General features: G+C 39.3%; 1 protein-coding gene across 1 annotated transcript in view; it reads right to left on the bottom strand.

The window, feature by feature from the left end:
- Window positions 1-18,347, bottom strand: part of HK1 (hexokinase 1) — a 59,683-nt gene extending 41,336 nt beyond the window's left edge. Inside the window, exons 1-2 of the mRNA XM_015822970.1 lie at window positions 18,270-18,347; window positions 5,203-5,365 (exon numbers count right to left, since the gene is read on the bottom strand). Of these exons, the coding sequence (XP_015678456.1) occupies window positions 5,203-5,365; window positions 18,270-18,332 (226 nt within the window). The 5' untranslated portion in view covers window positions 18,333-18,347. The remainder of the gene's footprint in view (window positions 1-5,202; window positions 5,366-18,269) is intronic.
- Between the last annotated feature and the right edge of the window lie 406 nt (window positions 18,348-18,753).

Raw genomic sequence — 18,753 nt, 5'->3', positions numbered from 1 at the left:
GGCATTCTTTGCCTCTCATATGAATGTGCTGTAATGCTTCAACCTTACTACTAAATTCTATATTTATGATTAATGTAACTATTATTTTAATTCTTGTTTTTTTTATTAAAAGTTTTAAATAATTTTCCATACAATATCCCACTTCCCTCCCACCCCTCCCCCCTTCACTTCCCAGAGCTGGTTACAGGGTTATAAAAACAAAATCATAAATTAAATAACATTACCCAGATTATGATGTTAGTTTAGGGTAGGTTTGTATGAAATTGAGATGTTTTATCTATCTAGAATTGTGAAATGGTCGTTTTATTATTATATATTAATAATAATATAATTAAACATTATTACTAAAAATAATATAAATTCATCCATAATAAACTATTAATAATAATCTAAAATTTACTCATAAGCTAAGTAATACTTTTCAATCTCATATTTTTTCTGAATATAATCAATCCATCTTTTCCAAACCAAAATATATTTTCCTTGAGATTGATCCTTCAAATAAGCGGAATTTTTTGCCATTTCTGCTAAATTAGACACCTTTAATATTATTTTAATTGTTATGTTAGCCTTCTCCAGTCTGATTCTCTTCAGATATTTTGGACTATGAATTCATCACTCCAAATTAGCAATCCATAGCTAGTTTTACAAAAGCTCATAGAAGTTGCTGACCATATTGAGAAAACCTACTTCAGGAAAAAAAAAATCCATCACATATTCATAGTACTATCAGTAATTTCTTCTCCCAAGACTTACACTTGTGCTTTTGATATATGACCCTTTAAGAATAGTAACAAAAGCATTTCTGTACACAGTTATTAAGGAGGACTGAATTGATTTTTCAAATTTGACAATTTTAAGATGTGTGGACTTCAACTCCCAGAATTCCCCAGCCAACCTGTGAGTGATAATTACAGTTACATCTCCACCTTGAATTCCTTATGATTCGTAACAAAGCAAGATAAAACACAGTGATTACTCTTCAGGCCCCAAAGCCAAGTGCTGGTTTGAAAGAGAAGCCTAAATTAAAAGACAGCAGCTATATTTCTCTTTTCACTGAACAGGATACATAAAAGAGAGCGCCAAGCTGTTTCTTCAGTTTATAACGCAGTAATGTTTGGGGTGGGAACCAAATATGGAAATAATGCTTAGCTAATTTAATGATCTTGTCAAATGCAAGCAAACTAGGGCCGTGCAACAGCTGAGAGGTCAAAAGTCACAATTCAGCATCCTAAACTTTTTCAACCTGCTTTTTCTGTCTGAGGCTGACAATAAGGAAGAATAGGAGAGGGCACAGAAAATTTATTGAGCCAATTTCAGGCCAATTTAGAAGAGGGTAATGGTGTTAAATAGAAGGCTCAGAGTAATTTGCTTCCTGTGGCCTGTGCTTCTTTTCCCACCTTAATTTTTTTTTTTTAAGAAAGGGGAAAAACCCAACATCACCAAAAATTCAATAATAATAATAATAATAATAATAATAATAATAATAATAATAATAATAATAATAATAATAATAATAATAATAATAATAATGACACCTAGGATGCTGGTAGCAACCGTGTCAACCATCAGCGCCAGCCAATTTGAATGTTCAGTTGACTGAGGTTCATGTTTAATGAATAAAAGATAATAATAATAATAATAAAGTTGGAAGGGACCTTGGAAGTCATCTAGTCCAACCCACTGCTCAGGCAGGAAACCCTATACCATTTCAGACAAATGGCTGTCCAATCTCTTCTTAAAAACTTCCAGTGTTGGAGCATTCACAGCTTCTGCAGGCAGGTTGTTCCACTGATTAATTGTTCTAATTGTCAGGAAGTTTCTCCTTAGTTCTAGGTTGCTTCTCTCCTTGATTAGTTTCCATCCAATGCTTCTTGTCCTGCCTTCAGGTGCTTTGGAGAATAGTTTGTTTCCCTCTTCTTTGTGGCAGCCCCTGAGATATTGGAACACTGCTATCATGTCCCCCCTCATCCTTCTCTTCATTAAACTAGACATACCCAATTCTAGCAACCATTCCTTGTATGTTTTAGCCTCCAGTCCCCTAATCATCTTTGTTGCTCTTCTCTGTACTTTCTAGAGTCTCAACATCTTTTCTACATTGTGATGACCAAAACTGGATGCAGTATTCCAAGTGTGGCCTTACCAAGGCATTGTAAAGTGGTATTAACACTTCACGTGATCTTGATTCTATCCCTCTGTTAATGCAGCCTAGCACTGTGTTGGCTTTTTTGACAACTGCAGCACACTGCTGGCTCATATTTAAGTGATTGTCCACTAGGACTCGGAGATCCCTCTCACAGTTACTACTACTGAGCAAGGTACCTCCTATACTATACCTGTGCATTTGGTTTTTCTTGCCTAAATGTAGAACCTTGTTTTGTTCACCATTGAATTTCATTTTGTTAGATAGCCCCGTGTTCAAGTCTGTCAAGATCCTTCTGTATCTTAAGCCTGTCTTCTGGAGTGTTGGCTATTCCTGCCAGCTTGTCGTCTGCAAATTTTATGAGTTCCTCATCTATCCCCTCATCCAAATCGTTGATGAATATGTTGAGGAGCACTGGGCTCAGTTCAGAGCCCTGGGGCACCCCACTACCCACTTCCCTCCATGTAGATGCAGTTCCATTGAGGTCCACACGCTGAGTACGGCCGGTCAGCCAGCTACGGATCCATCTGGTGGTGATGCTGTCTAACCCACATTTTTCTATCTTATCGAGTAGTAGGTTGTGATCTACTTTATCAAATGCCTTACTGAAGTCCAAGTAAATTATATCCACAGCATTCCTCTGGTCCACTAATTTTGTCACTTGGTCAAAGAATGTGATAAGATTTGTCTGGCATGATCTGTTTTTGACAAACCCATGTTAGCTTTTGGCAATGACTTTGTTTGCCTCTAGGTATTCGCTGATTCGTTGTTTGATTATCTTTTCCAGAATCTTCCCAAGTATTGAGGTCAGGCTGATAGGTCTGTAATTTCCTGGATCCATTTTATTTTCCTTTTTTCAAGATGGGAACTACATCAGCTCTTTTCCAGTCCTCTGGTAGTTCCCCAGTGCTCCAGGATCTTTGAAAGATATAGTTTAGTGATTCTGAGATCACATCTGCCAGTTCCTTGAGAACCTTGGGGTGTAATCCATCTGGTCTTGGTGATTTGTACTCATCTAGGCCGGACAGGTGCTCACTTACCATTTTCTTGCCTATCTTAACTTGTGTTTCTAATATGATTTTTACGGTACTGTTTTTGATAGGCTGGGCTGTTTTTTCCCTTTGTGTAAAGACAGATGCAAAAAACAAGTTAAATAGTTCTGCTTTCTCCCTGTTGCTTGTCACCTTCTTGCCACTGTCTCCCACGAATGGGCCAATCATTTCCTTCACTTTTTTCTTGTTTTTTACATGTTGAAAGAAGCTTTTTTGTTATTTTTGACTTTTGTCGCAAGCCTTAGTTCATTTTGAACCTTAGCTTTCCTCACTTCATCTTTGGAGGCTCGGGCTATTTGCTGATAATCTGCTTTAGTTATGTGCCCCTTCCCACTTGTTATACTTGTCCTTTTTGTCTTTCAATTCATCAGAGAGTTCTTTATGCAGCCATGCTGGTTTCTTTTGAGAACTGTTATTTTTCTTCTTTGTTGGTATTATGCTAGACTGGGCTTTTATTATCTCACTTTTCAAAATTTCCCAAGCTTCTTGAGTTGTTTTCCCCTTGAGGATTCTCATTCATAGAATCCTTCCCAAGCCCTCTCTAAGTTTATTGAAATTAGCTCTCTTGAAGTCCAAGACTCTAGTTTGACTGTGTTCTATTGGTTGTGCCTCCATAATGTTGAATTCCAATATTGCATGATCACTTCCCCCCCAAGGTTCCTGTGGCTTCAACATCTTCTATCATTTCATCCCTGTTAGTGAAGATTAGATCCAATATAGCTAATCCCCTAGTTACCTTCTCTACTTTTTGGGAGATAAAGTTGTCTGCTAGATTTATCAGGAATCTGTTTGATCTTCCACTTGGTGCAGTTTGTCTCACAGTTGATGTCAGGGTAATTAAAGTCCCCCATTACTATTGTGATGTGCTTCCTATATACCTTAGTTAACTGACTAGCAAAAAGTTCATCTATTTCCTCTGTTTGGTTGGGTGGCCTATAGTATACACCTATGGCAATGTCATTTTCCCCCTTTGATATTATACATGTTGCCATCTGATTACAGGATCATAAACTCAATGTGCTTGAAGGGCAATATTGTATTCAGAGTGTACCAAAAGCTAGACTGCCTGGAAAATGTATTATATAAATTATGTTAAATGTTCAAATTGGTTGCCATTTTCTTTTAAACGTTTATTTGCTTGACACATGACTGTTGAACATTCCTGTAAGTACAGTGACATTTTCTCTGAAAAGATATGAAGTAATAAAATTAATAAAACCTATTGTAATTGGCCTATAGGGTCCGACTTTGGGAAACACCCTGTATGCAATATATACTGAGTGGCCACATTCTCAGGAGATATCTAAATTTGAAAGATCTTATGAGGTTTGGAGCATTTTTTACTTTTTCTATTTAATTTTTAGAAGACATACAGTACATACGTACATACACACATGCGCGCGCACACACACACACACTCTCTTTTGCAACAATGCCCAATCTGTGATAGCTGGGAGAGCTATAGGAGAATGAAGAGTTTCTGTGTCACCTAATTAGCCATTTCAACGGAGCACAAATCTGGTCATGATAAACTACATTCTTGTTGAGACTTGCTCTAGCAATTTTCCTCTTGCCCAGACTCTAATTAAACTGTTCCTGTCTGGAATATATATACTGCAAAGTATGGAGTCTTTTTATGTTCTACAGCAGGGGTCCTCAACTTTGGCAATTTTAAGACCTGTGGACTTCAACTTCCAGAATTAAGCTGGCTGAGGAATTCTGGAAGTTGAAGTCCATAAATCTTAAAGTTGCCAAGTTTCAAGACCTCTGACCTATATACTTATGTTTTGGTAAATGGCATGCTCTATTGGGCTGGAGAATTTTTTTATGGTGCTACTAATATTACATATTTTTTTTCTTACAGCTTTATGTGGCTTTAGGATCACTATGACCCAGGGGGGAATCATCCAGATCTCACCATATTGGAAGGAACAATACTGGATTTGTTTTAAGAAACCATCTTCATTAACAATTTTAGTAGCAAATCACAAGAGTGATAACCCTTACCTGAGCCATCAGGAATAGACCTTACAAAGGTAGGCAGCATCTTTACACTGGCTGTTGCGTTAAAATCCCTAGAGAGGCCATTCTTCATTTCATTCCTGAAGCGACCCATAATATCCAGCAAAGTTTCATCCGACAGCCGCATGGCATATAGATATTTATCAATCTATATCGGAGGCAGAGAGAAACACAAAAGATTCAGACCTTGTGTAATTTTGTTTCTGAACATAAGATGGCTTAATCTTTTAAAAATACTGAAGTATGGAATGGTCCAGCAAAAATGCTTAAGAGCAGGTAATATTAATTACAAATCTCCCATCAATTAAACACTTATGCCCCACCCTAGGAAAATAAACACAACATACAAACAAGACCACCTTGCTTTCAGTTCTGGAGCTCAAAATTATTCTGTTTGTAGATCTAGCCTGATAGAGCAGGGGTGTCAAACTCGCCGCATCACGTGACGTGTCGTGATGTATCGTGACTTTTTTCCCCTTGCCGGAGCTGGGGTAGGTGCGGCATCTGGCCCGTGGGCCAGCAGTTTGACACCCCTGTGATAGAGGGATGACAAAATAGACAGGTTCTCAGCTTAACGTAAACAAAAGAAGGCATCTCTTTATTAGTTCTAAGAAGTTCAGATTTCACTATCAACACCACCTTAAACTGAGTCCAGAAAACAAGAAGTAGGCAAAAAACACACATGACCACTGGTTTATCCTCAATCAGAAGACAAAATTGAACACAATGATCTATTTGAAAAAATTTTACAGACATTTCAGAGTAAAGCCAGACGAGGGGTTCATACCAGTAACCATACCGGTGACCAAACTCAATTTTACAACCTTTATACCAGGGGTCTTCAAACATGGCCCTTTTATGACTTTGGACTTCAGCTCCCAGAATTCCTCAGCCTGCATGCCTGGCTGAGGAATTCTGGGAGCTAAAGTCCACAAGTCATAAAAGGGCCAAGTTTGAAGACCCCTACTTTATACAGTAGTCATGAAACAAGTCGCCACAATTTTAAAGTGAATCACATAGTTGTTAAGCAAATCCATTCTTCCAAATGGATATTTTTTGCTGGAAACCAGCAAAAAACACAGGAAATCAGCAAAACTAATGCAAATCACAGTCATGTGATTGCAGGATGCTGCAATCCATCATAAATGTGAACTGGTAGCCAAGCACCTGAAATGAGATCATGGGGAGGGAGCATTTATAACTCCAAGAACAGGTTGGAAATAACTTTTTAAAGTCTGCCATAACTTTGAATGGTCATAAGTTGGGACTAATTTTCCAGGTACCAACATCACCATGTCTTAATTCTTGTTAATCTAACCTTTCCCATAACAAATATGTAAGGGACAGGTGTTTCCTGGGCAATGGACAAGTGTGAAAATATCTCCTACACTCATGTGTAGAGGTATCCTGTTTCATGGAGAGATCTGGAATTATAAATTACATAATGAGAAGTAGTTCCCCCTAAATGATTTATACTTCATTCCTCACAAGCATTTTGGATTTCAACTCACATCAATCTCAAGTGATAAGACAGATGACAAGCTTTGTCAGAGTATAGGATGACTCAAAATATCTGGAGGGAACCAAACAGCATATCCTTCATACAGTAGATACTATTAAGCAGGTAAAAGTAATAAAAGGTAGCATTCTGTGTAGTCCAACTGCTAGAAATGAAGAAAGCCCCATTAATGCTATTTGCTATTAATGCAGTAGTTCTCTAAAACACAGTAATTCTAGATTCCATTTTAATCTTGACAAAGCACATTAATGTTCAAATCTTTCTTAATTTTTTAAATAAATCTAATGGTTTCAGCTGACATTTATCAGCATTTTTTAAATTTTCTTCTATCCATGATCATGATCCAGAGGAACAAAATTGGTCCTGATGTTGCACCTTCCAAAGAATGTTGAATCCCTCTCCTTAACTGTTTGGCTAGCCCAGGGGTAGGCAACCTTGGCGCTTTTATGACTCGTGGACTTCAACTCCCAGAATTCCTGAGCCAGCATGGCTGGCTCAGGAATTCTGGGAGTTGAAGTCCACGAGTCATAAAAGCGCCAAGGTTGCCTACCCTTGGGCTAGAGACATAGGTAAAACCTACTAACCAGTTTTTCAAACAATAAAAATCTACATCTGAATGAAAAAACTTTATTCTCCTACCAACTTTCTACAAGCAATATCATGTTTTAGACATTTGATGCTGTGTTGTTCAGTCTAACATCCCCAGCCAACAATGTGCTTTTAAAAGGTCCCATGTTTTTATTTAAGCATTAGCTTCGTAGTTCTTTCTCCCATAGATTCCAGATGCTTAAGTAGTTTGCCATCAGACTATCAAACCAAATACAGACCCACTTAGTTTAAGCAGATCCTCTCTTCTAGCACTTTTAGGCCCATGACACAGCAAACAGCAAATCAATAACAGCAGAACTACAATCAAGAGTTATGTAACTCCTTTAAAAATGAAAATGGGTTGAAAACGGAAACTTGGTGGAGACGATATTGAGAACACTCTCAAGAGAGAAGCCTCTACCTTCAATATAAGGAAGAGATTTCTAAAATGTACTCCAGCAAGAGGATAAGATACTGGTAGTTCTCAAGAGACTGAAGCTGTAACTTGCAATAATTAATAATATTAAAAAATGGACGAGGAGTCTGAGTATCTGTCCTAAATCTGGGCCATGCTACAAGAATTTGGAGGGAGCAGTAGGGAAGCTCAACTAATTTGAAGTTTGCTTCCCTTCAATCCTATTTATATTAATCTAATATAAATTCCCTTGGTGGTTGGGGAATTCTGGAAACTGAAGTCCACCCATCTGAAGATGGCCACAGCTGAGAAACACTGGGCTAAGTAGTTGCTTTGACAGCATTAGCAAAATGATTTTCATTACAATGCATGCAGAGATCAAGATGCACTAACGCAGTGTTTCTCAACCTGGACAATTTTAAGGCATGTGGAATTCTGGGAGTTGAAGTCCACATGCCTTAAAATTGTCCAGGTTGAGAGACACTGCACTAGCGGAACTGCATTTTAGCAGGATTACCTGCCATCAGCAAAAAGATTGTGCTATCATAGCACTGTACCCCAAATGCAGCACCTGGCACCCCTCCCAGAAAGGACTAGAGGCCATCTGCTGGTGTGAAAGACAGATAAGGTTTAAGCTAACTAGACCCATGCCTTTAATAATGATGTCATTCACGACAGATCAATCTGAAATAAATCTGTCCTAGATTGTGTTTTGGCAAGAGAACGCTAGGGATGGTACACACCTCTAGCTATTTCAAGTTAAATTCAAGAGGCCCTACAGTTTCCTGAGTTCCTAAGAAAAGAATTCTGTTCATTGTTCACCACAAATATATAAGAGAAGGGAGATCTCTGTTGTAATTTATCGGGGACAGAATTGTAAGTATTATGCAACTTTTTGCACAACCAGCCCAGTTTTAAGCTTGAGGAATGTAAAATTAAAGAAGCATCAGTGGAAGCATATTTTACATGGGCAGCAAGCTTGACATTTTGCTATTATCAGCATTAACTACATCCTTTTAGACCAGGGGTCTTTAAACTTGGCCCTTTTATGACTTGTGTACTTTAACTCCCAGAATTCCTCAGCCAGCATGCCTGGCTGAGGAATTCTGGGAGCTGAAGTCCACAAGTCGTAAAAGGGCCAAGTTTGAAGATCCCTGTTTTAGACCAAATACACCTGTCACCAAATTTATTCCAACTACCATTACAGAGAGATAGAACTGAAGCTACAAACACTGGAACAGGCACAACTAAAACAAAATGTATTTTTCTTCTTTTTCTTCTTTCCGGGGTTTATATATCCCTTAATGAAGACTTCTTAGGAATCTCAAAGTTTACTGTTAAATAACAATTTGTTCACTTAATAAAAGAACTGCCCTCCTGTGGATTCTTTTTTGCGTGGTCCACACACATCTGCTTTTCCTTTTTATTCTTTACATTAAACTTTAAAGCCTATTTAATGTAGGCTGATTGTAGCTTGTCTATTATTACATTACATCACCAAAGATTAAAATCCTGGAATCCAAGCGTATACCCACTGATTTGTGTTGCAACAGTAGAATCAAATCAAAATGTAACCGTGCAATTAACTTTCTTTGTTGCATGTAATTCATGTATTTCCAATGTACCCAGACACTAAGTGTTTGGAATGCCACTTTTTAGAATTTATTTTAGGAATCTATTTGGCTCACTACCTCATGCCCAAAACATCACTTAGCCTAATGTTTTATATTTGGTCTGAAAATGCTCTACCCTTCTGCTCACAGAATTGTCAAATGATTCTTGTAATCCAATTAGGACGCACAGACTAATAAATAAGTGAGTTCTTGTTTTAAAATGAAGGCATCTTTGTAACTAAATCATGACAACTGAGAATGCACCCAAATTAGAAAAAAAACTTAACTTTTGTTTTTAATGAAATGGCTTCTTTAACAATTCAGCCATGCTACCTAGATGGTATAGAGTAGGGGTCTTCAAACTTGGTCCTTTTATGACTTGTGGACTTCAACTCCGGAATTTCTCAGCCAGCCTGCCTGGCTGAGGAATTCTGGGAGTTGAAGTCCACAAGTCATAAAAGGGCCAAGTTTGAAGAGCCCTGGTATAGGGTCTTCTGCTTGAGCAGGGAATTGGCCTAGAAGACCTCCAACATCCCTTCCAACTCTTGTTATTCTCTTATTCCAAATTGTTGGACATATGACACCAGCTCAAGCAGAACAGAAAAAAAAATCTTAGATGTCCTGGGAATCTGAATTTGGTGTTCAATATGAGATTTCAGCAACTTTCAGAAATTTAAGTTGTCCTTAACTTAAGAAAACTGAGAAGGAAAGGAGAGATAAGGAAAAAATATATCCAGGTTTGCAATACTATCAACTATTTCCAACGTTTGATGCAAGCAATTACTTAAGATGGGAGAAAATCTCAAAGCTATAAACTGGATTGGAAAGTGTTGTTCTTTAAAAAAAAACAAGACTATGGCGAACTTTCTTCCATTCTGTTGCCAAGAAAACAAAGACATGCCCATGATGTGACTGGGAATTGAGCTCAACTCTAGAGAGTCTACATTTGCCACATAAATAGCCAACAGAATCATTGGGTACAGCTTTCCTGAAAAAGACATTTGATCATTTGGAGTTTAAGTAAGTAACTTGTTACACAGCTAACTAAAATTAGAGAAGGCTGTATGGCTCAGGTGACTTTATTTTGCCATAGGAACCTTACTGGCCCTGCCTCCGGTACAGGTGAAACCATAGGATAAGGCAGTGACTTGGCTATTTGTATTTCAGCCACAAAGTGCTGGAAGTCTGTTGTGTTATCAGCTTACATATTGTGTTCTACCATGCCTGAATGCAGGAAGAAATGGAACACTAACTTGCATCAGTTAGTTAAAGTCAAAATTAACCCATACGATTTTTGTTGTGCATTGATGCATGAATTTCTAAATATAACCGGTTTGAAGAAACACTATTTGCTTTGCAAAGGCACATATTTTTGCTCCAGCTTGGAAGGGTTTATTAGCACAATTAAAATTCAAATAATTGTCTAGATGGACCAGGGTCTACAGTCCTCACAAAGAAAATCCTGAAAATGTAACATTCTTTGTACAGCAACTCTTAACTAAATCAAGGGGATATTAGGATAATTTTATTTATTTGTATGCCACATTTATTGCTGAAAAACCTGAAGAAGCACACAGTAGAATGAGTTCAAAATAGATTTTATTTTATATTATTTTTTGGTGTCAAATATATAGGGTTAAACTTCAAAAATTAAGAACAAGCAAGATTTGACCTGAGGAAACACAGTCAGTATATACAAGATCAATGTAAGGAACAAAATCAGTATTCTCACCTCATGTAAGAAGAGTCCAAGAGCTTGGGGAAATATAAGAGACATCATTAAAACTGAAGTGGAAAAATATTCCACAAATTTCAAAAAAGAAAAGATGAAAGTCTTATAGAAGAAGCTATTTTGATAGCCAAAAAAAAAGATAGGAGATAAAAGCTTTGGGCAACAAGAAGAATTTATGATGACTGAACCTAAACTGGTTTCATTCAAGGCAAAAACGTTATCAGCCAACTTGTTTAATAAACTCAGTTGAACAAGAATAAAAAAAGAAAATGTGCTGGAGAAATAAAAAGAGTTCAGTCCTAGGAGAGAAGGCAACAACAAATTTAGACAAGATCATGAAGGAGAGGACATTTCTAGGGTGGGGGGAAAGACCAGTGTAATTAAAGCAATGGTTTTCCCCTGATAATGATAAGCTGTGAAAAGAAGATATTTAAAAAGAACAAGAGAAGGAGGACACACCAAATTATGGATCTGGAGATGGGTATTGAAGTACCATGTACTACAAGAATCTATCCTTGAACAAATCAAGGTTGTCTGTTCCCTAGAGATGATGATTGGCAACTCATATAAAGTCACCAAGTGCTATAAGCAGATGATGGACTGTAAAAAAAATAAAACTTGGGCAAGGTGAAGAAACACAGAAGGGGAAGACAATCTATAATTAAATGGACTAAAGCTAAGGTCACAGTATGTGTTACAGGTAGTCTTCAACTTACAATCATTTGTTTAGTGACCGTTCAAAATTACAACAGCACTGAAAAAAGAGGCTTATGATTGATTTTCACATCTATGACCACTGCAGCATTCCTATGGTCATGGGATCAAAATTCTGACATTTGGCAACTGGCATATTTTTATGACACCTACGTGGCCCTGGTGTCCTGTGATCACCAGTTGTAACCTCCCCAGCAGATTTGCAACAAGCAAAGTCAATGCTGGATGCCAGAGTTGCTTAATTGACCACATGATTCATTGAACAACAGCAGTGATTCACTTAATAACTGTGGGGGAAAGGTCATAAAATGGGGCAAAACTCACTTAACAACTGTCTTTTGGGATTTGAGATTTTGGGCTCAATTACGGTTGTAAGTCGAGGACTACCTATATCAGGGGTCTTCAAACTTGCTGGCTGAGGAATTCTGGGAGCTGAAGTCCACAAGTCATAAAAGGGCCAAGTTTGAAGACCCCTGACCTATATCTTATTGCTCCATAGTTTGCCTCCACATACTTTGTTGCTTTGGCTATATGGTGAAATAGTCTTAATGCAGAATATCTGTCAGGACCCACCTCAACATCTCATCCCAAAAAAGCAGAACTCATGGAAGCAAGCTCTTCTAAAAGGAATTTTTATTAGGAGAAGCTGATGGCAGGCATACTAGACAGGATCTGAGGGACTCCTGTACAGATCGATGGGTTAAAGTATCTCCAAGCAAACCCCTCCCCATAGTTCATCCGGACGCTTCAAACCGGCCAATCCCTAGGTGTTAAGTCCATCGTGGGAAAGGGGAGATAACATCAGTCCGGCTCTGGTCTGGCGAGATGTTCAAATGGCTCTTCACACCGCTACGGAGGTTGTATTTCTCCCCCCCCCTTTTCCTAGCTGACAGGTTAGGGAGAAGAAAGTTCAGAGAGAGATACAGTGCAGGAGTGTGAGGTGTTACATTGCGGCAATAAAGGAAGCTAAAGTGAAATGTTACACTGTAGAAATAGGGAATGGAGGCCGGGAAGCAAAATGCTACATTGTATCGATAGAGGAAGTTAAGGCAATAAACCTGCGCTCTGTCTCCCCTCCCCTCTAGGAGTATGGCAGAACCCAGGGAGAGAAGAGAATGGAATTGGGAGACGAGAGAAAGAGAGGCAGGGAAGTATGCAATGTGATAGATATGGGTTCTGACAATATCTATATATTCTCTTTGTTTATTTTCTTGTCTGAAGAAGCTATCTGGGGAATTCCAAAAACATATATGTGTGTGTGTAACATAAAACCAATGACTTGCATTGATGTAAACTTTATTTATTTACAGCACCCAACTGAACAGCATTTTGAAGTTGCACCTAAGAATCAACATCCACATTCTGAAATATCAGCTGGCCCTCCAAATGCAGTGAATTGATGACACTGAAATCCATACAGAAACTGAAATTCCATTTGCAGGCATAACAACTTTTCTAAATACAAGATAAGAACTGGAAAAATTTACGACTCTATCTATACTATCTACTGGCCCTAGCTGGTGATGCCAAGTTATAAGACAAGCTTAGGACAAACTGTAGGTTGTGCCTTAATCCAGTTCAGCTGCTGTGTGAAACCTGAACACACCAAGTATTTGGAGAGTATCAAACTGCTGGGAGGTTCCAGCCCTTTCAATCTCCCCAATATGGACAGCAAGGAGTGTTAATACCACTTCACAATGCCTTGGTAAGGCCACACTTGGAATACTGCATCCAGTTTTGGTCACCACGATGTAGAAAAGATGCTGAGACTCTAGAAAGAGTACAGAGAAGAGCAACAATGATGATTAGGGGACTGGAGGCTAAAACATACAAGGAACGGTTGCTGGAATTGGGTATGTCTAGTTTAATGAAGAGAAAGACGAGGGGTGACATGATAGCAGTGTTTCAGTATCTCAGGGGCTGCCCCAAAGAAGAGGGAGTCAAGCTATTCTCCAAAGCATCTGAAAGCAGCGCAAGAAGCAACGGATGGCAACTAACCAAAGAGAGAAGCAACCTAGAACTAAGGAGACATTTCCTGACAGTTAGAACAATTAATCAGTGGAACAACCTGCCTCCAGAAACTGTGAATGCTCCAACACTAGAAATTTTTAAGAAGAGACTGGACAGCCATTTGTCTGAAATGGTATAGGGTTGGACTAGATGACCTCCAGAGTCCCTTTCAACTTTTTTATTATTATTATTATTATTATTATTATTATTATTATTATTATTATTATTATTATTATTATTATTATTATTATTACTATTATTATTATTATTGCTATTATTATTGCTATTATTATTATTGCTATTATTGTTGTTGTTGTTATTATTAATTATTATTAATTATTATTATTATTATCTTCAGCAGCCATCTGGAAAAGAAAACTGTATCCAAAAACCCTCAACCATACAAAAATAATAATAATTTATTTATCCCTAAATAAGACCCAGACATCTAGTTCTGATGAGATTCCAACAAAAATGGAAGAATGCTACATCTACTGCAACCAGATTGCCCAAACAGCTGAAACACTCAAGAAGATGGTAGTTTTACCAACTTCTACCATCTTCAGTCTCAATGACAAAGTGGAATTTACTACAGGGCAGCTACAACTTGTAATGCTCAATCTAGATCTTCTAAATGTTTTTAAGTTCTTATTTCACTTAGATTTACAGACAGACTTTTGTGACTGAGGAATTGAAAACAAAAGCAATAATTTTAAAGTAGCAGCTAACTATTTTGTTAACATTTACTTATTTGGCAGGAGCACAGCATGCTAATTCTTCCATCTACAATGGAACTATGACTAGCAGCTGTCAGACTTTAAGCAAATATTAGTGCTCAAGAAATTGATTTGTGGGAAATCAGCCCCCCCAGAGAAGGAAATATTAAAAGGACAAAATATATTTCCTCAAAGGATCTTAAAGAGGCAGAAAAGCATGTCCAGTTTTTTTTAATAGCTCCAAGTCTCCCTCCCCCAAGCAGAAACCAGCTCTGTAGAAATGCAGATGTAAATAATCCAGGAAGGTTGGAGCCCTCCAGCTAGAAGCTTAGGAAGACAAAGACACCTAAAATCTACATACCCTACCCAAACTCTAAGATAGGACATAATAGGATTAACCCACAGATGCCAAAGGGGCACACTCAGACTCAGGTCAAAATACATGACACAGGAAATACAAAGTCTCAAACAGGAAATAACCTCATGAGCCCCAGAGGGTATAAAAACCCACTCCCTACATGTGCTCTCTCTTTTCTTCCAGAGCCATCTTTCTGTCTGGCTCTCCTCTTCAATAAACTGCAACCTTCTTTCTAAAGCAGTCACCATGTTGTTTATTCCCAGCTTGGACTGAACCATGATGAAAACTTTTTCTTCAACAGTTTCTTTTCATGTTTTTTGAATCAATTTGTGTCCCACGTCCATCTCATCTGGGCTACTCTATGAACGCCTAATTCAAGGGGCTTTCTTATTATATTTGCTTAAAACATCAATGTTCTCATTTGTCTGTATTTTTACCAACCATACAACTCTGTGCAAGATAAAACAAAACAAATCATGTCATAAAGAGCAAATTCTTATTCATATGAAGAATTCTACAACATTAAGGGGTTGTCTCAACATCAACTATCAAAATTGGACTTGCTTCCGTCTTACTTTGTTTCAGTGGAGTTCATCATGTTGTTTATTTCTGTCTAAACATATACTATTAAGTTTGAAAACCATAGTTTATGGCTTAGCACTGACATATGAATCAATCACTAATGTATTCAGAAAACCATGATCAAAACAAAACAAAACAAACCATAGCTTAGTATTGTGGGAAGAATCCAGAGAAAGAAATATTTTGGGAAATATTAAAAAGGCAGAATATATTTATCCAAAGGAATAATGGAGAAGATCTTAAAGGCAGAAAAGCAAGCCCGGTTTTCTTAATAGCTCCATGCAGAAACTAGGTGGAGGCCAGCCTTTAGAAATGCAAATTCAATAATCCATTCAGGAAGGTCGGGGCCAGGAAGCTAGAAGCTATGAGATTAGGAAGACAAACACCTCTAAAATCTATATACCCCACCCAAACTCTAAAAGACATGACCTTTGGGGACATAATAGGATTAACCCACCAATACCAAAAGGGCACACTCAAGACTCAGGTCAAAGTACATGACACAGGAAATACAAAGCCTCAAACAGGAAACAACCTCAAAAGCCCCAGAAGGTATAAAAACCCACCACACCCAGCAACATGTGGTCAGCTTTCCCAGAGCCATGTTTCTTTCTGGCTCTGCTCTTCAATAAACTCCATAAACTTCTTTCTAAAGCAGTCTCCCTTTTGTTTATTCCCAGCTTGGACTGGACCCAGATGAAGAATTTTCTTTCGATAGTATAATGTATAATCCCAATTTCTCTCTCTCTCTCTCTTTCTCACACATACACACACACTAGAGTTACAAGTTATCACAGTCATCTAATTAATATTGATCATCTAAAGCTTCTTCATCTTCTAGAATAAGATATTCACTTTTCCAACAAGGCAGCAAAATATAAGAATTCTGAATATGCACAGGACCTCTAATAACTAAGACCTGCTTCATATTTTATGAAGCATCAAGGTTCTTTTCAACATTTTGTAGGGAAACAGATGATTTATTTTAACTTAGTATTACTTTACTTTACTACTTTATTACAATTACTTTTACAGTATTATTTCTATTTTCAATTTTAAAGTTAAATGCAGAGTATTAATTTACCTATTATTTTAGTACCAATGCCTTATTTTTCTTAGTGTTAAGAGGAGACATGTTCATTCTCCTACAAAAAAAAATCCACCAATATTTTATCACAGCAGATGAAATCATTGTTTCTGCATATTCACAGTTGGCTTCACTTACTTTATTTTAAAGGATTGGCTTTATTTTTGCATATTTATGGTAAGGAGCTGAAGCATGAAAAAGGTGATACAGATATTTTTAATAAGGCCAAAAAGAAATGGAATCCAAAGGAATCTGGTATTCTTTTCCAACTTTTCTTTTCTAACTAGCAAGTTTTACTATAAGGCATAAGGTCATAACCTTCATCTGTCTGCTACCATAGATTCTCCTCCTACAAAGAAACCAGGAAGAAGATATTACTGTACGCAGAACAGAGTGGCTCCCCACCCTGGCCATAAACTATTTCCTCTATTACTGCCATTGCTGTCTGTGTATATTTTCCTTATTGCAAGAGCTACATGTTATATCATTTAGAAAAAAAACCTTAGGAACTCCGCAGTGGGTTCCATCTCATATTCAAATCCATTAAGAATGTGATTGACACAAAATACATTAAATCTCATCGGATGAAAGCCCCTGATAATTACTAAAACTTGCTTTGAGTTCATAAATATTTTTTTTGCAAGTCACAATACAGGTCAGTACAGGTTTACTTCCTTTCTTTAAGCAATCGGCAGCACTTTCTTCCAATCCAGAACCGCTCCCTTGTAAACCTTTCATTCCTAATAAAACAGTAGTGTTTCTGCAAAGCCTGCTTATTACCCTTTGCCTACAACACTGAGAAAATTGAAAATTAAAATTAAAATAATGAACAAAACTTGGCCCCGCACCCTGAACCGAAGCCTGCAGGTCCTAGAGGCAGGAAATGTTTCTCAACCTTGGCCACTTGAAGAGGTATGGACTTCAACTCCCAGAATTCCCCAGCCAGCACAGCTGGCTGGGGAATTCTGGGAGTTGAAGTCCATACCTCTTCAAGTGGCCAAGGTTGAGAAACACTGCGTTAGAGGACTATTTTAGTTTTCTGAGACAACTTCAGGTAATCACTACAGCTGCGGAAGAGGTCTAATTTTACCCATTTTATTTTTGTATCAAACGATCTCCATCCGGAGCCACGTCACCGCTGTTGGTCGCTTTTATTTCGGGGCCCTTTTGTGGGAATCGCCACTTTAATACCCCGAGCGCATCACAGAAGCCAGCCTAAGGAGGTGACCCCCAAAATTGAGGCACGTGCCGAGCCACACTTCGGGGCGCCGCTCCCGCTCGGCATCAGAGAAGTTATCGTTAGGGGAGGGGGGGGCACTACAACCTGCCCTCGGCGAATACCGGCAGGCGGCCCCCCCTCCCCATATACGCCGATTCCGCCCGCAAGGAGGGCAACCTTAGGCCCTCCTGAATCCTCAGTCCCTCGTGGACGATCCGCTCGGCAAGTTCCGCCCTGGGCGGGAAGGGAGGGAACCGTGACGGCGGCGTTACGCATCGCCGCTCTTGACACCTACATCCCCCGGTTCAAGGACACTGCAGCGGGCCGGTTCTTTCGGCTGCTCCGTCCCGCGCCGAGCCGAGCCGCCCCGGCCAAGCGACGGAGCCCATTCCCGAGACGGAGCCCGTTCCCAGCCAAGCCAGGTGCCGCGCGCGCGAGGAGCCTTCCCACGAAGCGCCGTTCCGCGGCATTCCCGCCGCAGGCCGCGGGGGCTCCTTACCTTTTTGACCTGGTCATCTTTTAATTCGGTGAAATAATAAGCCAGCAGCTGAGCAGCGATCATCCTGCAATCTGATGGGGGGGGGGGTCCCAGGCGGCTTCGCCGGACAGAAGCCCCGAGAGAGAGAGAGAAAGGCAAACCCAGAAGCTGGGCGCGGGGGGATGGAGAAGGAGGCGCGCCGCTTCCCGGCTCTCTGACCACGAGAAGGGGAAGAAAAAAAGACCACAGCGGTCCCGTCCTCGACCCCGCCGGGGAAAAAAAACACACAACGACGCTCCTTTCTCTGCCTTTCCTCCACGCGAGAGTGACTAAGTGGAAAACCTGCCCCCTTCCTGCGCTGCCATTGGCTGAGCCGGGCGAGATGGCCAGGCAGGGCTGGCAAAGAAAGCTCGCCGGCTGGCGGACCCCCGTCGCCTCCTTCTCTCAGCAGGAAGGGGAGGAGGGCCCTCGGGCCATCCCCGAAAAGGCATCCCTTCCCGCACGT

The sequence above is a fragment of the Protobothrops mucrosquamatus genome, unplaced genomic scaffold (genome assembly GCF_001527695.2).
Source record: "Protobothrops mucrosquamatus isolate PMUCROS unplaced genomic scaffold, P.Mucros_1.0 scaffold1731, whole genome shotgun sequence".
In the NCBI taxonomy this organism is placed as follows: domain Eukaryota; kingdom Metazoa; phylum Chordata; class Lepidosauria; order Squamata; family Viperidae; genus Protobothrops; species Protobothrops mucrosquamatus.
Note: the sequence above shows the minus strand (reverse complement) of the source record. Positions and strands in the feature narration are given on the sequence as shown.